The 17,978-nt window shown below is 40.6% G+C and overlaps 1 protein-coding gene across 1 annotated transcript; it reads left to right on the forward strand.

Moving 5' to 3' along the window:
* Positions 1-1,414: 1,414 nt before the first annotated feature.
* Positions 1,415-9,381, forward strand: G6PC2 (glucose-6-phosphatase catalytic subunit 2). Its single transcript, XM_053597851.1, has 5 exons — positions 1,415-1,724; positions 2,279-2,388; positions 5,521-5,632; positions 7,905-8,020; positions 8,818-9,381. Exons 1-5 carry the CDS (start codon positions 1,507-1,509, stop codon positions 9,327-9,329), a joined length of 1,068 nt encoding a protein of 355 aa, XP_053453826.1. The 5' UTR covers positions 1,415-1,506; the 3' UTR covers positions 9,330-9,381.
* Positions 9,382-17,978: the final 8,597 nt, after the last annotated feature.

The raw sequence follows: 17,978 nt of genomic DNA on the forward strand, positions 1-17,978 counted from the left end.
AAAGCATTTCTCCCAGAGGAGGCAACAGAGGCCTGTAAGGGCCAGATAGACACTGAATCCCAATAACAATGGTACCAATAAGTGATGGAACACAACTCTAGGAGAAGTTTAAGTGATATGCATAACCTGTGCAGGTGTCTGGTGAAGGAGGCCTCGGTGAGCAAAGACAACAATCTGAATGGTAAGGTCACTGGTAGATTTATCTACCTCTCTCCACTCTCAGCCACCTGATGGGGTTCCGTTGCTTGCCCACTAATCCTCCCAGCAGAACTTTAGCTGTCTGAAACCAGCCTCTCAAAGCCTACCACGATGACTCACACCGGTAATCCCAGCACTCTTGAAGGCCAAGGCAGGTAGATGCCTGAGCTCAGGTTTGAGACCAGCCTGAGCCAGAGCAAGACCCTGTCTCTAAAAATAGCTGGGCGTTGTGCTGGGCACCTGTAGTCCCAGCTACTTGGGAGGCTGAGGCAAGAGAATTGCTTGAGCCAACGAGTTTGAAGTTACTGTGAGCTATGACACCATAGCACTCTTCCGGGTGACAAAGTGAGACTCTGTCTCAAATAAATAATAAATAAATAAAATAAAACCAGCCTCTCACCCTGACTTGGCCCCTTCTGCTCATTCTTAATCTGCATGTTTGTTCTGGTGCTTTCCACTTCTGCTGAACACTCTGTTTTGCACAAACCATTTTCCTGATTGGTCGAAAGCCCTTAGAAGTCTGTTCCCATTTTTGTCACATGCACCATTCCCCAATACTCTCAACTGTATCCCCTTGTCAGTGAAAGATATAACTCAGTTCTAAGACGTTTTGATTTTCAAAGAGACTTTCATTTCTGCTTTCTTGCCTCATACTCACAGAGCAACACATCTCCTTCCAGCCTTCATCTATTCAATGTGTCTCCTTCCCTGTTCCACGTATATTCTATCATTCTCTTTGATAATAAAGAAATATCAAACTAGTCTTATTTAAAAATATCTGATTAGAAAATAGTCAGTCACATCATATATGTTTCATGCCCAGATAATTACTCAACTGTTTTCCTCAAAGACCCAGTAAAATAGTCTTAGGGTGATACCCCATCCTAAATGAAAATGTCTATCTTTAAGGGCTATCTGGCATGTGATAATTATTCAGTCTTCTAGCCAAACACAGAAATTGCTAATGTCTGCCCTTGAAGGAAATGGACTGTGCAAAAAATTTCAAACAAACATGATCCAACTGTTAACACAAAAGAGAGGATGCGTAGGAAATTCATTGCATTTTCTATCCAAATTTCCCCTCAAAATGCCACAGATCAGCATGTATTTCACCTCCCTTCTACTGATTAAAATCATAAACAGATGAGGTTTTCCGCAGAGGAGAGCCAATGTGCCCTTTCCCCAGATGGTCAGTGTCACATGCTGCAGTAATGGTTCAACACTCCATGAAGGTACTATATAAAAACAGCAAGGCCCACAGCATATCAGCTCCAATTGCTCTGTGTTCAGAGCTGCCTCCCTTTCAAGATGGATTTCCTTCATAGAAATGGAGTGCTCATAATTCAGAATTTGCAGAAGGATTACCGAGCTTGCTACAATTTTCTAAATTTTATGTCCAAGGTTGGAGAGCCCCGGAATATCTTTTCTGTTTATTTTCCACTTTGGTTTCAACTTAATCAGACAGTTGGAACCAAGATGATATGGGTAGCAGTCATTGGGGATTGGTTCAATCTTATATTTAAATGGTAAGACTTCTGTTTTATTTCCCCTAAAACGTATTCTTAAATCTGTAGCTTTGGCTTAATGATCAAATTTCAGATGTGTATAGTGTTACTTGAAAAATCTTTTAAACATACCAGTAAACTGGAAATGCCAGATTTGTAAGTAGAACTTTAAGAAAGCATAGAAATTCATAATTTAATGGCTTATAAGTAAGTTCCCTGTTACACATGTTCTGTGATTAACCAATTAGTTAGTTAAATGAGCAGCATAATAATGAAAAGATTGATGATTCTAGGGACCACTTTGATATTCCCAGATACACCCAAAGCACCCACAGGACATTCCCTGCAAGGAAAAAATGTCCCCTTGTTTATGGGGAACTAGGATCCCCAAAGGACTACCATTCTCTGTGATGAATGAGAGACCAGAACACAAGTTCTTTCGAAGTCTCTTAATCATGAACTTTCCCCCATCGCTCCTCTGCTTGAGTCATTTTCATAGAAAAGAATAGCTAGTCTCCAATTAAGTAACAGCTGTGCATTTAAATACATGCATATTTATATTTCTTTAAATACAGGATATTATTTGGTCATCGGCCTTACTGGTGGGTCCAAGAAACTCAGATTTACCCAAATCACTCGAGTCCATGCCTTGAACAATTCCCTACTACATGCGAAACCGGCCCAGGTAGGCAATTACAGAGCCTCAAGTTATTAATCATATTCCAACACAGAGTAATTATGTATCATTATCATCTAATAACCTGTATGATATTATAAAGGGTATTAAAGAAAATGTCATTGGTGAGGATGCTAAAAGTTCATAGCAATCGAAATTGTAATGAAGAAGGAAAGAAGATTTATGAGTAATCAAACGCTATTTTGTTATTTGTGAAAGAGTAGATTGGGAGAATATTCCCCTAATGGCTTTATATTTGAGCATTTACTTTGTGGATGAATGTAGTGGCTTGATACTAAAACAAACAAAAAACACTTAGATAGAATGAATTCTCAAAGAACTATAGGAAGTCCCTAGAGATGCTGATTTATCTGCTGCAAGCAACTTTTGAAGTTATAATAGGGCTTCTGAGAATCTCATGAATGAGGGGAAAATAGACAAGTTTTCTGTAAGAAAGGTAAGGATTTCCTAATATTAGTATTGCCAGTAAAGATTATCTCTAACCTTAGAATAATTTCTTTAAAATGTCTTTTTTCTGTTGTGCTTGTAGTATATAGTAGGCTTCTTGGGCCGCTTCCTTTTTTATTATGAGATTCTGCATGAGTGTAAAATCTTTATTGTGGAAGTTGAGTATAAGACTATAAAAAGATTTTCTTGAAATATATCTAAAGGAGGGTGGCGCCTGTGGCTCAAAGTAGGGCACCGGCCCCATATACCGGAGGTGGTGGGTTCAAACCCGGCCCTGGCCAAAAACTGCAAAAAAAAAAAAAGAAAGAAAGAAAGAAAAGAAATATATCTAAAGGAAAATGACACTTTTTTTAAATTTGTAAGAGTGTGTTGTACCTCACCATATTTTGCTCTGTAGCATAAAATTCTTGCCCTCTGACATCCTTTGAAAGAGGCCCTGAGGGTAGTGAATGTGTAAGTTCTTGATGAGCTTTCTAAAGATCTTTCTTTTTTGCTCCCATAAAACTATACATAAGTCTTTATATTGTTACTGGCATGTGATCTTTTGGGGGTCCTTGTATTTAGAGAGAAAGAATTGAAACCAAACACCAAAGTAGTGGAGCAAAATGACAGACGTTTATTAAGCAAGTGTATGTCCAGATGGGTGTGTGTGTGTGTGTGTGTGTGTGTGTGTGTGAAGGAAGATCAGCAAGCACAGTACACTCTAGAGGAGGTGTAGGAGGGGACACACATCCAAAGGGGACGGTGGCCCTGGGGGCTCTTTTCTTTCTTTTGACTTCCTCATTCTTGTGTTGCCATCCCCTGGTCAATGAAAATGTTATCTCCTCCCATCTATTGGGTGGCGGAGTTTTTTACTTTTTTTGTGCAGGTGGGAAGTATCATGGCTCCCAAAGGCCATTGTAGGGGGCAATAATACATGGTGGCATAATGAGGCCAGAGTTACTCAAGGACACACTTGCCCTCCATCTGCCCAGGCACCTCCTGCAGGGTTTCCCCAAACAAGAGTAAACAAGGTGTTTCTATAATGGTTACTACAGCAGCTTGACCATAACTTTGCTCATTGATATGTAGCCCTAATTTTGTTTCTACCATTCCGCCTCACCTATGCCCCCTATTTTGACCTCTTATTCCAGTATCACTTATCACGCTGCACTATAATTCTTTTTTTTTTTTTTGGCTTTTTTTTGGCCGGGGCTGTGTTTGAACCCGCCACCTCCGGCATATGGGACCGGCGCTCTACCCCTTGAGCCACAGGCGCTGCCCAATTCTTTATATATCTGTCTGCCTAGACTGTGCAGTCCATCAGGGCAGAGATGATGTGTATTACATCTTTGTGAAATGAACGTGTGAAGAATTGATGAATGGATGGATGGGAGACATTTGACACATTTAGAATGCTAGTTGGGTCTATGCCAGCACTTCCCCAGCATGTGTTCCATCGTATGAGACATTTTCTGGAAAAAGAAATGGGAAGGGGGGAGACTGCATTCTGTATTCATCACTGGAAGATTTATAATTCACTGAGAAGGCTCTGAAACATCTTGCAGATAAGAAGTAAATGTTTCTTTGTTAAAAAAAAAAAAAGTCTTTTTTTTTTTTTTAAAGGAGTTTCTGGTGTTTAACCAAATAAAAAACCAACCAACAAACAATAAAAATACAGAGAATACCTAAGTGATTTTTTTTAAAAAATCAAGCAACATGGAAAAGACATTCTGGAAATAGAAAGGCTACCTGTCTGTAGGCTTTTCCTCCCAGATTTTTCTTCATCCTCCATTCTCCCGTTTGTTACAAAGATTCTCATTGGAGCAACCACCAGATAGGCATAGAGGTAGCTGCTTGCATACAGCGGCCATTTCTAAGTCAATCAGTGAGCCACAGAATCAACAATGATATTCCTTAGAGTTTGATTTTTCAGCCGAAGGCAAATAAACTTATTCAACTACCAATACAAGTACTTCAATTTTCTTTTCAATTAAAAACAACCAGTTATGGGGAAGCTCCTGTGGCTCAGTGGGTAGGGCACCAGCCCCATCTACCAAGGGTGGTAGGTTCGAGTCCAGCCCCAGCCAGCTAAAACAGCAGTGGTAACTGCAACAAAAAATAGCCAGGCATTGTGGCTGGCACCTGTAGTCCCAGCTACTCAGGAGGGTAAGGCAAGAGAATTGCTTAAGCCCAAGAGTTGGAGGTTGCTGTGAGCTGTGACATCATGGCACTCTAATGAGGATGACAGAGTGAGACTCTGTCTCACAAAAAAAAAACAACAAAACACCTCAACTCGTTACGAAGGACGAGTAGTTTTGTGGCAGATTTTGGTGCAGCAGTCTGGGTTGGATTCGTAATTAGCTTTGAATATAGGGTGACCATAAAGTTTGTGTGCAATTTAAAATAATATATTTTACATAGTACTTTATGGCCACCCTGTATATTGATTTCTGGAACTCAATGAGCTTGAAAATTTTGGAAAAATTTTTTTGAAATACTGTTTTTGAGGCTCAATTTGACTCAGTCAACCTTATTTCTAGCTGCTTCTAAATACTGCATATAACCTGTGCCCTGTGGGCTTTTCTGGAGTTATTTGTCATGTTCATGGTAAATATGGTATTCTATGGTCCACTTCCAATCTTGATAGTTAATTAGCCACCTTTCACATGGATGGACGCTTTGTCTTTGCAGGCAGTCCATCTGGCCACGCAATGGGCTCATCGTGTGTCTGGTACGTCATGGTAACAGCTGCCCTGAGCCACACTGTCACTCCAGTGGAGAAGTTCTCTGTCACTCTGCACAGGTCAGCTTTGCTGTAGTTTCTGTAGCACTGGAAGATGACAGTTTAGAATACAAAAAGTCGTGCCTAAAAATTCATTTTAATGTACTTTTAGTTGTTGAATGAAATATGTTTATTCTGTTCTTTCATAGCCAAAAGAAATGGAAAACTAAAATTTTGCTTTAAGACAATGTCCTAATTAGCTCACAGCCATTTCCACTTTACAGAGTTGGAAATGTTTAACTAATGAATGACTCTCTAGATGTGGATCTCCAAAATGCAATAATTATTTTGATAGCTCATAAATAAATCATATAAAATCATACAGTGTAAGGAAGAACTTTTTGCATGCACATTGTGTTGCTTTAAGATTATAACAAAGTTTTGAGAATCATCATTCCCCTTGAACACATCAGTTTATTTAGTGAAATTATGTTTCCTTCTTTGAACAGTCAATGCTTTTGACATCAATAGCAAATGTTCTGGCTCCAAAGACTATAAAAACTTTTTAATTAAAAACATTCCAGACGAAGACTTAACATTTGAATGTTGGCAGAAGTAATGTTAGTAGATGTTTTAATGTTTAGAAAGGCTGAGAACTTTATTTAATATTATTCACTATTTTGTAGGAATTGAGCTGTTTCTCTTCTTTCCTGAAATCCTTCATTGTCATGAACACAATCTGAGAACCACTTTAGTCAGAAATTATTAGGCTACTTGAGGTCAGATTTGCCAGTTTGCCTTTTTAAAAAATGCACAACAAATACTATTATATTATAAAAGTTTCTTCTAAAAAGAAACATTTTTAGGATTCAACACATATTCCACTTTTAAGAGTAATATTAGATAATATAAGAGACAAATGACTAAAGGAATTTGGGCATCTTTAAAGTTTATTCTGGTCGAGTGCGGTGGCTCACACCTATAATCCTAGCTCTCTGGGAGGCTGAGCCAGGAGGATTGCTTGAGCTCAGGAGTTCAAGACCAGCCTGAGCAAAGTGAGACCCCATCTCTACTAAAAATACAAAAACATAGCTGGGTGTGTGGCAGGCACCTGTAGTCCCACCTGCTCAGCTGAGACAAGAGGATCTCTTGAGCCCAAGAGTTTGAGATTGCTATGAGCTATGATGATGCCATGGCACTTTACCAAGGGTGACTGAGATTTTGTCTCAAAAAATATATATATATATATTATTCTAATGAGACTGTAACCTGTATCCCTTAATGTATTCATTATCCAATCCCAAAAGAGAGTAGAAAGATGTTATAATTTAAAGAAGTTATTTGTCTGTCCATAGACATTTTCCAAATTAGGAATCTACATAAGCCTTGCCTTTTCACAATAGTTCATTCCTTCCTCCAATTACCAAACCTGGAAAATATGTTTCTTCTGAGAAAAAAGAAATTCCCACACCTTGTTTTCGAGTTTTTCTAACTGCAATATTTCCTTCATCTCTAAACATTTATCGTGTGCCTACTCCTTACCTTCATGTTGCCAAATTCTGTTTATTCTTCTTCTACATGGACAGCCCCTGAGTATTTCCTCTTTGCAAATCTCATTTCTATTTCTTCATCTTTCCATAATCAAATTTCAGTTGTTTATCCAGAACAAACCATTCAGGGATTTATAAAATTCAATACTGCTAACTTTTTTTAATGATATGCATTGCCTGGTTTTAACATTTTTTTTTTGTTCTTTTTGCATATTGCTGCTTCTAACCTAAAGCAATAAGCTACAGGTCAATTCGTCTTCCTTACTTTCTGTATCTCTTAAAACAAGGAACCAAGACTATTGCGAGTCTGTGAAATGAAACCCAGTGTGAACGTGCCCTTGTTGGAATGCCATGGGCTTTTAATCCGAGTGGCAGCTGCCTTTACAATGTAAAAATATATGTGGTTCATTCTTGGTCATTCTAGTAATTAGTCTAGTAATTAGAATTAGTAAATTCCTGGTCATTAGTAATTCCCTCAAATTTGAATTTCCTCTACTGCATTAAAAAAAAATATTATTTTAAGGATGTCACATTGACTTCCTTTTAAACATTTGTTAAAATCTCAGCATATAGCACTGGTTAAATTTAATGCACTGAGAAATGTAGAAACCTCTTTGTTAACCTTTCAAGCCCTATGGAGCATATGAAAACAACGTTTTGAAAAACTAAAAGACTCTAGAATCATGACGTTATGTAACAATTAGAAGATTTCTCTGAAACGTTATCATATGTGTCACCCCCTTAATTTTATTAGTGATACAATTGCTTTGCCTTTTATGCTTGTGTCTATTCTTCCATTACAGACTGACCTGGTCATTTCTTTGGAGTCTTTACTGGTTGATTCAAATCAGTGTCTGTATCTCCAGGGTATTCATAGCAACACATTTTCCTCATCAAGTAATTCTTGGAGTAATTGGTGGTAAATATGATTACTTACCTTTTGTTGTGGTTAGTTGTGCCATTTGGAAGCTTTAGATTTATTTGTCAATAGTGTCAGATTGTCACTGACCCCTGGCAATCACTTTGTCAATGTCAGGGGTAATCCTGCAAAGTCACTGATACTAAATGCTACCCTGGGAGCTTACGTGATTCAACACACCTCTCATAGCCTCCATGTGCACAGTGGCACAGTCTCACCCAGTGGCATAAAAGTTTAGCTTCTTGGTAACTTGGGTTTTTCTACAGTGGGACTAGAGCTAAGGCCAACTCCAAACCACCACTTCAGATGTTGTGCTTGCACCTTGGGTTGGGGGAATTAATGACCTTCCACCCTGCATACCATGCTGTTCTCTATGAGCCATGGAAATGATTATTCCACGACTATAGACTCATTTAGTGGCTGCTTTGATTCCTGCAGCAGTGTTCACCGGGATTGAGTGTCTGCTGCTCAGCTCCACACACCTGTCAAAGCTTCCCTAAGTTAATTGGCTATAGGAATTGAAGTATTAATTGCAAGGACTTAAATCAGTGATAACCATCCCTCAGTGTCACCAACTCCAGAACAATCCTTCTGGGCTAACATGAATAGTGAAAATATCATGGACAAAAGTGTAATTTTAATTACTGCCTAGTAAAGGCTTAGAAAATTGACAGAACCCAGGTGTCTAACGTCTTTATCATCAAAAACTATGGCTAAAATCTTTAGTGCAGAGAGGAATGAATCCCGAGGAGCCCAAGGACACACAGTCATCATCAATGTCTCTGTCCAACCCCCAGGCATGCTGGTGGCAGAGGCCTTTGAACACACTCCGGGCATCCAAACGGCCACTCTGAGCACATACCTGAAGACCAACCTCTTCCTGTTCCTGTTTGCACTTGGCTTTTATCTGCTTCTTAGACTGCTCGACATTGACCTGCTGTGGTCCGTGCCCATAGCCAAAAAGTGGTGTGCCAACCCCGACTGGATCCACATTGACACCACACCTTTTGCTGGACTCGTAAGAAACCTCGGGGTCCTCTTTGGCTTGGGCTTTGCAATCAACTCAGAAATGTTCCTTATGAGCTGCCGAGGGGAAAACAGCTGTAAGCCGAGCTTCCGGTTGCTCTGTGCCACGACCTCATTGGCCATGCTGCAGCTCTACCATTTCATCGAGATCCCCACTCACCAAGAGCATTTATTTTACGTGCTATCTTTCTGTAAGAGTGCCTCCATCCCACTGGCTGTGGTTGCTCTGATTCCCTACTGTATCCATATGCTAATGAAACCAAGTGAAAAGAAGATTAAATAAGCGTTTTGCAGAGAGTCCTGCCCTTGGTCACTGGGACACCCTTCTTCATCCAGTAGTAGACAGACCCAAGCCCACAAGGTGATGGCACAGGCCCCACCATCCCACCCACACCTAGCCTTAGTTTGGCCTTCACCGTGCCCTTTTTTTTTTTTTTATTAGTTGCCAACATTTAAAAACCAGAATATTTGACATAAAAATCTGAATTTCTGTATTTTTTGGAAATTCATATGGCGATGCAGGGCCTACGTTCCCACCTGGAGACAAGTAACTGCAGCTGAGTCCTGACTACCCTAGTAGGAGGCCAGGACTCTCCACTTTGTCACAGTCTTCAGGACCCTGTAGGACTTCAGTATCAGATTTCCGTATTGTCTTAAAGTCAGGCTGCTCCTGACTCGGTCTGCATCTTAGTGGGGACCCCACCATGCTCAGTCCTCTTAGTTTTCAGATAAGGAAATGGAGCAAAGGCTTTCAGGTGAAAGAGCTTGCCTGTGGCTACACCACCTGCAGAGCGGGAGTGAGAGCCCATGTCTTCAGGCACATATTTCCGTTATACTGTGTTTTGTTTCTTCATTTACGAGAGGTAAAAATCAATTAAAAGTGAATGTTTTTATTTAGATTCTGTGATGATTGTCATGTAAGTCAGCTACCTTTTCAGAAATCATGTTGAAACATGGCATCTTCTTAGACTTAAACCCTGCTCACAGTGTCTACCTGGGGTCCGGATGGCACCACATATAGATGTGTAAGCATGTCCAGGGGGAGCAAAACAGGCCAGGCAACTGCCTGGACCTCTCTTAACTCCTGGTCTCTATTTCACAGTAGTGCTTGCCAATATTTCAATAAATCCTGCAGAACATACTGTGCTAGAACATTATTTACCCCCTAAAAGACTTATCACAATGACATCCCCATACCTCATGTTTTAGGAGCCAATCTTTCAAAACAAGAGAAATCAAATACTTTTCTCAAAGTCCTGCTCCAACCCAGTAAAAATATTAAAGTTTGCATCTGTTAGCTAGGTTAATCTCTGTGTATACTGAACCATGATGAATGTCTACAGCTTTACTTTCTAAAACTATTACTGATGGACATTATAGTAACAACTTCTCAGGAAGGGTTTTTTCCACAATGGATCTCTGGATTTTTGATGATAACTGCATCATTTCAATCAAGTAGGAAGATTTTAAGTCAGATTTTGCTGCATAGCTTAGTGTCCTATGAGCCACAATGTTTGTGTAACTTGTCAAGAATATCAAGACAAGAATGATTTTATTTTTTATTTATTTATTTGTTTTTTGCAGTTTTTGGCCGGGGCTGAGCTTGAACCTGCCACCTCCGGCATATGGGGCCGGTGCCCTACTCCTTTGAGCCACAGGCACCACCCACAAGAATGATTTTAAATGATGACATATTAAATAATCCATAAATATTTATGCAAACATAACTGTTTAAACAAGTACTAATTGACAAGGTAGTGGTTAAAGATAACAAAATCTCTACAAATCAAAGTAATTACTGCCCCATTTCCAAGTACATATATATAAAATACTACACATATGCTGTTGATTTTACAAAACATGCATAATAACTTTCTTTTCTAAAAGGGAACTAAAATTGATTTCAATGGTTGAAAAACTCTGAGAGGTGAAGAAAGATTATCTTAAGAATGAAGTTTGTCTCATGTTGATGGGACATCTGGAATGAAAGAGACAGAATGATCCGTAAGGTGACAATCTTTGTTCATTGATTCAATCTCGTCCTACCCTACCCTGTCATACCTTTAGAAGGCCACATCAGTCCTTGCACATGTTTGGATTCATTTGCCTTATTACATCTCGCACACACATCAGGGATCTCATTCCTGTCTAAACGCCCTTTGTCAAAGTTTCATATGAGGTAATATTAATTTTTTTTTTCTTTTGAGACAGAATCTTACTCTGGGTAGAGTGCTGTGGCATTATAGCTCACAGCAACTTCCAACTCTTGGGCTTGAGCAATCCTATTGCCTCAGTCTCCTGAGTAGCTGTGACAGGATCCTGTCACAACACCTGGCTAGTTTTTCTATTTTGAGTAGAGATGGGGCCTCACTCTTGCTCAGGCTGTTCCTCGAACTCTAAAGATCAAGCAATCCACCTGCCTCAGCCTCCCAGAATGCTGGGATTACAGGCATGAGCCACTGTGCCTGGCTGGTAATGCAGGTCTTTAAGAATCCTCCATCCTGGGCAGTGCCTGTGGCTCAGTTGGTAAGGCGCCGGCCCCATATACCGAGAGTGGCGGGTTCAAACCCGGCCCCGGCTGAACCACAACCAAAAAATAGCCGGGCGTTGTGGTGGGCGCCTGTAGTCCCAGCTACTCGGGAGGCTGAGGCAAGAGAATCGCTTAAGCCTAGGAGTTGGAGGTTGCTGTGAGCTGGGTGAGGCCATGGCACTCTACCAAGGGCCATAAAGTGAGACTCTGTCTCTACAAAAAAAAAAAAAAAAAAAAAAGAATCCTCCATCCTAGTACCATCTCAGCCTGATCTCATCAAGGCCTGAGGAAACTGAAGCATTAGCAGCCAGAGAATTCTGCTGCTGTGAGTGGCTCTACCATAAGTCCCCGTGTGTTATCCAACCCTGAGTGCTATCTGTTGGGTGACACACAACGCTCAGAGGGGGGATGGGATGAGGTGTGGTTTGTTTTCTATAATTAATCCCCAACAACTCTACCTCTATCTGCCATGAACCCAGAGTCCCTATGTGAGAAGATTTGCCTTTTTACTCTAGTCAAAGTCTCCTGAAGGGATCCATATGGTGGTAAATTGCTTTTGCAATGGAAACTGCTTAGGCAGCAAGAGAAATAGCTTTTCACAGCCTGGGAGAAAATGCCTGCCCTTAATAATGACGGAAAAGGCTCTTCTTCCAATTTATCTGTCAGAAATAAGCAGAATTTAGCTCATTTAAGTTACTGTTACTATATCCAGATAGTCAAAATGTCTACGTATTTACATAGTCAGGAGAAAAATGTCACTATCGTGAGCTTTAAGATGAGCAGATCTGGACAAGCGACTTGAGAAACTGTCCAATCAAACAGACATTTAAGAAGAAATGCAAAGGACTTTCTTGGAACTGAAACTAGCTATCAGGAAGGACGTTACTGCCTTTCCTTTGACAACCTTTTAATTGGACATCTGCCTTAGAAGGTTAAGTTGGTAACTTTTCTAGACGTTTTACTATAACAGAAGGGTGATTTTATAAAAATTGTTATGTCTCTGAAACTAAAAGTTATATCTCACAAAGATTTCTTTCTGTTTATTCAAAATCTGTAAATAAACTTGAGATCAAATTGGTGTATACAGATAGAAAAAAATCTTGGTATAAGAGAAAGTCAAAAGACTTGGTTTTAAAATTGTGATCAATTTCTTTCCTTTTTTTTTTTTTTTTGGAGACAGAGTCTCACTTTGTCACTCTCAGTAGAGTGCTGTGGCATCACAGCAAACTCCAGCTTGTGGGCTTAGGCAGTTCTCTTGCCTCAGCCTCCCGAGTAGCTGGGACCACAGGCGCCCGCCACAATGCCCAGCTATTTTTTGTTGCAGTTTGGCTGGGGCTGGGTTTGAACCACCACCCTTGGTATATGGGGCCAGCGCCCTACCCACTGAGCCACAGGCACCGCCCTGTGATCTATTTCTTAAATATAGTAAAGCTACGTATTCTAGAAAGCTTCAATTGAATGTTTCACAGCGATGGACATGTCCTACATCTGTGCTGTCCAGAATAGTAGCCACAAGCCACATGCGCCCACTGAGCTCCTGCAATGCAGCTGATGAAGCTAACTGCATTTTAAAACTTTATTTACTTTTAATTGATTTAAATAGTCATGTGTGTCTAGTGGCCACTGAAGTGGACTGCACAGATCAAGTTCCACCGTGCTTTTCCTTGAAAACAGAACAAAAGAGTTTTGTATGTTGTCCCCTGTAGCAGCATGTTGCTGTGAGAACGTGAATTCCCACGAACTGAGAGGAGACAGCAGTAGATCCCGCTGCGTTTTCCAGAGGGGCCCTCTGCAGATCCAGGGTTCTCCTCTGTTGCTCGCTCTTCTCTCGCTCTGTCCTGTGAGCTCCAGCTGCCTTGGTCTGGCTGGACTCTCAGCTCTATTGGGTCAGATGAGAGGATGGGTTCCCCTTCCCTGCACCAGGCCCTGGAAACCCTCTAAGGACTACAAAACTGGGCGGAGTTTTACCCAATATTCATGGCCACATCCTGGATGGCGAGGTGACTTTCTGACCAAGTTTACATGCTTCTCTGGGTCTAGCATCTGCCTGACATCAGCACTTACGTGGATATTCAGAAACTGTTCCTAAAAGGACCGTGAGTGTCTAGTTGCCTCTGAGGATTTTGCCCTCACGGACAGTCTGTCCCAGCCGCTTTGGAAACACAAACAGCTTCTAGGACGAATTCCTGGACCTACTTCAATATCACCAAGAAACTAAGGTGGTGTTTCTCACTTTAGCCCTCTCCTCCCTCCCTCTAATGCAATCAGATGGCAATTCCCTCTGAAGGGAATGTGGTGCCATTTGTTAATTTTTTAAGTCTTTATGTTGATGTTTTTTTTGAAGTTAACAGTAGAAAAGATCTATAAGAAGTAACACCTCCAGAAATGGCAGACCAAATGACAGACACTCAGGAGAAAATTCCAAGAATTAGAAGTGCTTTCATTTCAGCTCTGCAAAGGACAAATGCAATTTATGTCAAATCTGAGGCAGGGTTGGTGTGGAGTACTAATTACTGTCTTTGCTGTCCTTTGATGGAGATCACAGTAATGACTCAGAAAGAATCACATCTCATTTATTTTGGCAGTACAGAAGTGATGGCTCTAAAAGAGGAAAAAAATTCAAAGATTGAAGTTCTAAAGGTTAGCCTAAAACTAATTGTCTTCTGTTTTGAATTTTTAAATTTCTTAGAATCTTTTCTTTTTTCCTAATGTTCTGCTATGTGATTTTTAAGAGCATCTGTCTGATATATTCCCAAAGAACACTATGTTCTGAGGGAGCTGTCAGAGCAGGGGCAGGGATGAGAGAAGGGAGAGCTGTGGTCCAGCTGAGTGGGGCTAGCAGCACAGACCCCAGCAGGCGGGAAGGTGCTGGAAGCACATTGCAGCGATGGCCAAAAGAGCTGTAGCCACTTCCATGGGTGCTCTGCAGGGGAAGCAGGGTGCACATGAGCCTGGACAAGAGCCCTGCAGCTACTGAAGATGAAGAGCTTCTCCCTCTGGCTCTCGCTTGCCCTTGTGCAGCATAGAGGCCAATCCCACTCTCACTCCTGTTCAAAGAATTGGCTTTTTCCAAGATTCCGATCTTGTCTTAATAACAGTATTGGCCAGATTGTCATCCCTGGTTGCATATCCCACTATTAATGGAAGGAGTTTTCTAAAGGTGTCATGGCCTTCACCCATCACTGCCCTTCACAGACACCACCCTTTCCCGGAAGCTCAACAGTCCTGCATCAAAATCACCTAACCCTTGATATCTTTTACTACATAATCATTCAAAACACTGCTTTTGTGCCATCTTTTTTTTTTTTTTTTTTTTTTTTTTGCAGTTTTTGGCTGGGGATGGGTTTGAACCTGCCACCTCCAGCATATGGGGCTGGTGCCCTACTCCGTTGAGCCACAGGCGCCACCCCTTTTGTGCCATCTTTTGAATTGAAAGACATGGTAGAGCCTTTGCTATCTTTCTATATGAAGACTAAATTGACTTAACAAAGGAAAAGTAAATGCTCCTGCCTGTGTTTTTGAGATTTTACTGCGCACCTTGTTTTCTAGCTGTGGAATGTTGACGCGCTGCCCGTTCTGGCCAACCAAAAGGCATGTGCCATAGATCCACATGCGAATCTCCAGGGGGGTCAGAGTGCAGGTGGGAGCGTGCCAGCAAGGTCAAAGACACAAAAGATTGGAGAGTGCAAAAGATTTTGTGGGCCATACATCATTAGGCATACATTCCAGGCCTGGCTCTGCATCTAACTATGGCAACTCAAGTTAATATTGGTGGACTTAAGTTTTTAGCTGAGGGGCTCAGTATAGACTTAGAATGGAAGGTTCTTTGTAGCTTCGACATTCTGCAACTCTGAGGGTCTCATTTGATAAAATTTAATATGCTTTGGCTGTCCACCCAGTTCCTCTGTTTCATTTGCTCTTCGTAAAGCACTTTGTAAAAGACTTCTAGAGGTACTGTCAGTTTACTTTTCTGTAAAGTGAAGCAAGAAGGTGATAAGGAAGGCCTTGGCAAACGTGTCCTATAAATATTGTTCTCATTTTACTTACAGGCAATGAACAAGGCTACACATTCTACAAAGTGGTCTATTTTGAAATGGGCTACTTTATTTAAAAATTTTGGATTTTTAGAATACATTTCAGTCTTCAAAACATTCTTTTCAAATTAGAATATGAATCGTATAGCTATAAAAAGAGATCTATAGATTATGAAATTATTTAAGTGATATTACAGGATAAAAATTGTTAACGTGAGCATATTCACAGACTTCCTGCTCATTATCATGCAAAAAGAGATCCTATAATTAAATTATCATTTCCTCTTCCTTAGCATCCTAAAGAGGAAATTCTTCCTGCTGGAAGAGATACTAGGCAGATAGGAGAAGGGCTGAGGGAGAAGAAAGGAGGAAGAGGGAAACTTGGCTTTGCCTCAGGGTGGAGTTGGTGCTGCAGTGACTGTGCTGAGTGAGGAGAGTGACTGCAAATTTGAAATAGCATTTCAGTCACTTTGTTGTGGATTATTATGGGTCTCTCAAAGACATAGATAAAACTGACTTTTTAATTCTTTATGGCTGTTGAAGTCTGTCTGCTTCCTGAATGCAACACAACTCTTACACCAAGTTATATGATAGCAAGATTGGAGGATGATCAAAATGAGAGCTCAAGTTCCAAAAAGGGTACATAACCTTCCCAGGCTTCACTAAGGCCCTTTCTATCATTGCTTTCCTTTGAGATGCAAGGGTGAGTTCATTATGGGCAATTCCCTGGAGCAGAGCTTGGAGAGGGTGGGGGGATCTTCATTGTTCTGGGCTTACCTGCTACAGCTCTGGGTGGACTTGGGGATGCCTCTGGCCTGTAGGCCTGAAGAATTGTTCTGATTGCTATTAATATTCAGCTGTAAATTAACTGGTTATTTTGTTTCCCATCTCTTCTAACCCTTCCTTTTTCAAATTCATCCTCTTTTTTTCCAACTCCAGCATATTCTGCAATGGAATCTAGATCATTCCAAGGCTAACACCAATTTTATCACGTGAAAGGATAAGAATGCATAATCACAAAATGTCAAGAGCCTAAGTAAAAGCTTCTTTCATTTAAAACAGGGTGTATGGAATGTCCAGGGAGAAATACCAGCAAGAGCTGTCACAACTTCCCTCCAGTGATATCTTCTTCCCACAGCAGTGATATTTGAAAAAAGACATTGATTTCTTCTTTCCGGGAATATTTTTTGGAATATCTCTAGCTATAAAGAGCATATTTGAAGGTCTTAGGCACAAGCCAATACTTCTTCATTGAGTTTTGTTCTCTATACTTCTGTTTCAGGATTTTTGCTAGTAAAAATCTAACACTGTCTATTAAGATCGTGTTAATCCATAACTAACAACAACAGCAAATAAAACTACAAAATCTACTTCAGTGACCTCTACGAGCAAGAGATGTCTTTTTCTCCTGTAACAAGATTGCTGAAGGCAGGCAACCCAGGCTTGAGTAGCTGCTTAAGGATGTCCAGGAATCAGGCTGTCTCCCTTCTTACTCTGCTATATAGTGTGTACCTTTTGTCCACATGATCACAGCAGGGCTGCTGTGCAATCGGGAAAGAAGAAAGTGAGATGGAACATAGGCTTTCTTTTACCCAGGCTTTACTTAGTAAGGGACAGCCTACCTAGGGCCTTTGTGTCTGTATCCCCTCTAGTTGCAAGGGAGTCCAGGAAGTTAAGTACTTTACTTTCTGGCCTCTGTAACATGGGAAAGCAAAGGAAAGGGGTGTAGGATTGGGTGTCAAGTGAGCCAACACCTGCCACGGTGACTTATGACACACATAACAGTGAGTATAACTTACAGTTATATGCCTTCCCTGCCCTGTGCCAAATGATTTCACAATAACATGCGAAAATTAGGAAGACGAAATACTTCCATAAAATGTTTTATGAATATTACCATGAGAAACACTTCAATGATTAATTTTCTACCTTCTAAAAAAGTATTGCATCAGGGTAGAGTTGGTGCTTACGTGACTGTGCCGAGTCATGTAAAACATCGCTCATCTCTTATTTCATTATTAAAACATTGCTCATCTCTTACTTTAACTCTATATTGATGTATCAGAAATATACACTGTTAACTAATAAGAGACCACAAATTTTTTCTCTCTTTTTTGTAGTCTTTTATAATAATTGCAGGCACTTGTTCTGTATCACTTCAGGTAAACAGTTTCCTTTCTACCTCAGCTATTCTGTTGTTCTCACATTTATTTCTTTGTTTTTGAGAGCAGAAGCTGTACTTGAATTGTAGGGAAGAGGAAATTGCCAACTTATCAACTGGCTCTATAGTCTTCTTTCTCTTGATATGGCACATTTTGTCCTAGCTCTGATTTGTTGGTTGAGTTGTTGCATCCAGACAGCTACACAC

This window comes from Nycticebus coucang, chromosome 7 (assembly GCF_027406575.1).
Source record: "Nycticebus coucang isolate mNycCou1 chromosome 7, mNycCou1.pri, whole genome shotgun sequence".
NCBI classification, from domain to species: Eukaryota; Metazoa; Chordata; class Mammalia; order Primates; family Lorisidae; genus Nycticebus; species Nycticebus coucang.

Bases quoted from the DNA above. Each gene is read 5' to 3' on its own strand.
- G6PC2 (XM_053597851.1), top strand. From the start codon at position 1,507: ATGGATTTCCTTCATAGAAATGGAGTGCTCATAATTCAGAATTTGCAG. The intron at 1,725-2,278 runs GTAAGACTTCTG...CTTTAAATACAG, and splicing joins TTCAATCTTATATTTAAATG to GATATTATTTGGTCATCGGC. The intron at 8,021-8,817 runs GTAAATATGATT...TCCAACCCCCAG, and splicing joins AATTCTTGGAGTAATTGGTG to GCATGCTGGTGGCAGAGGCC.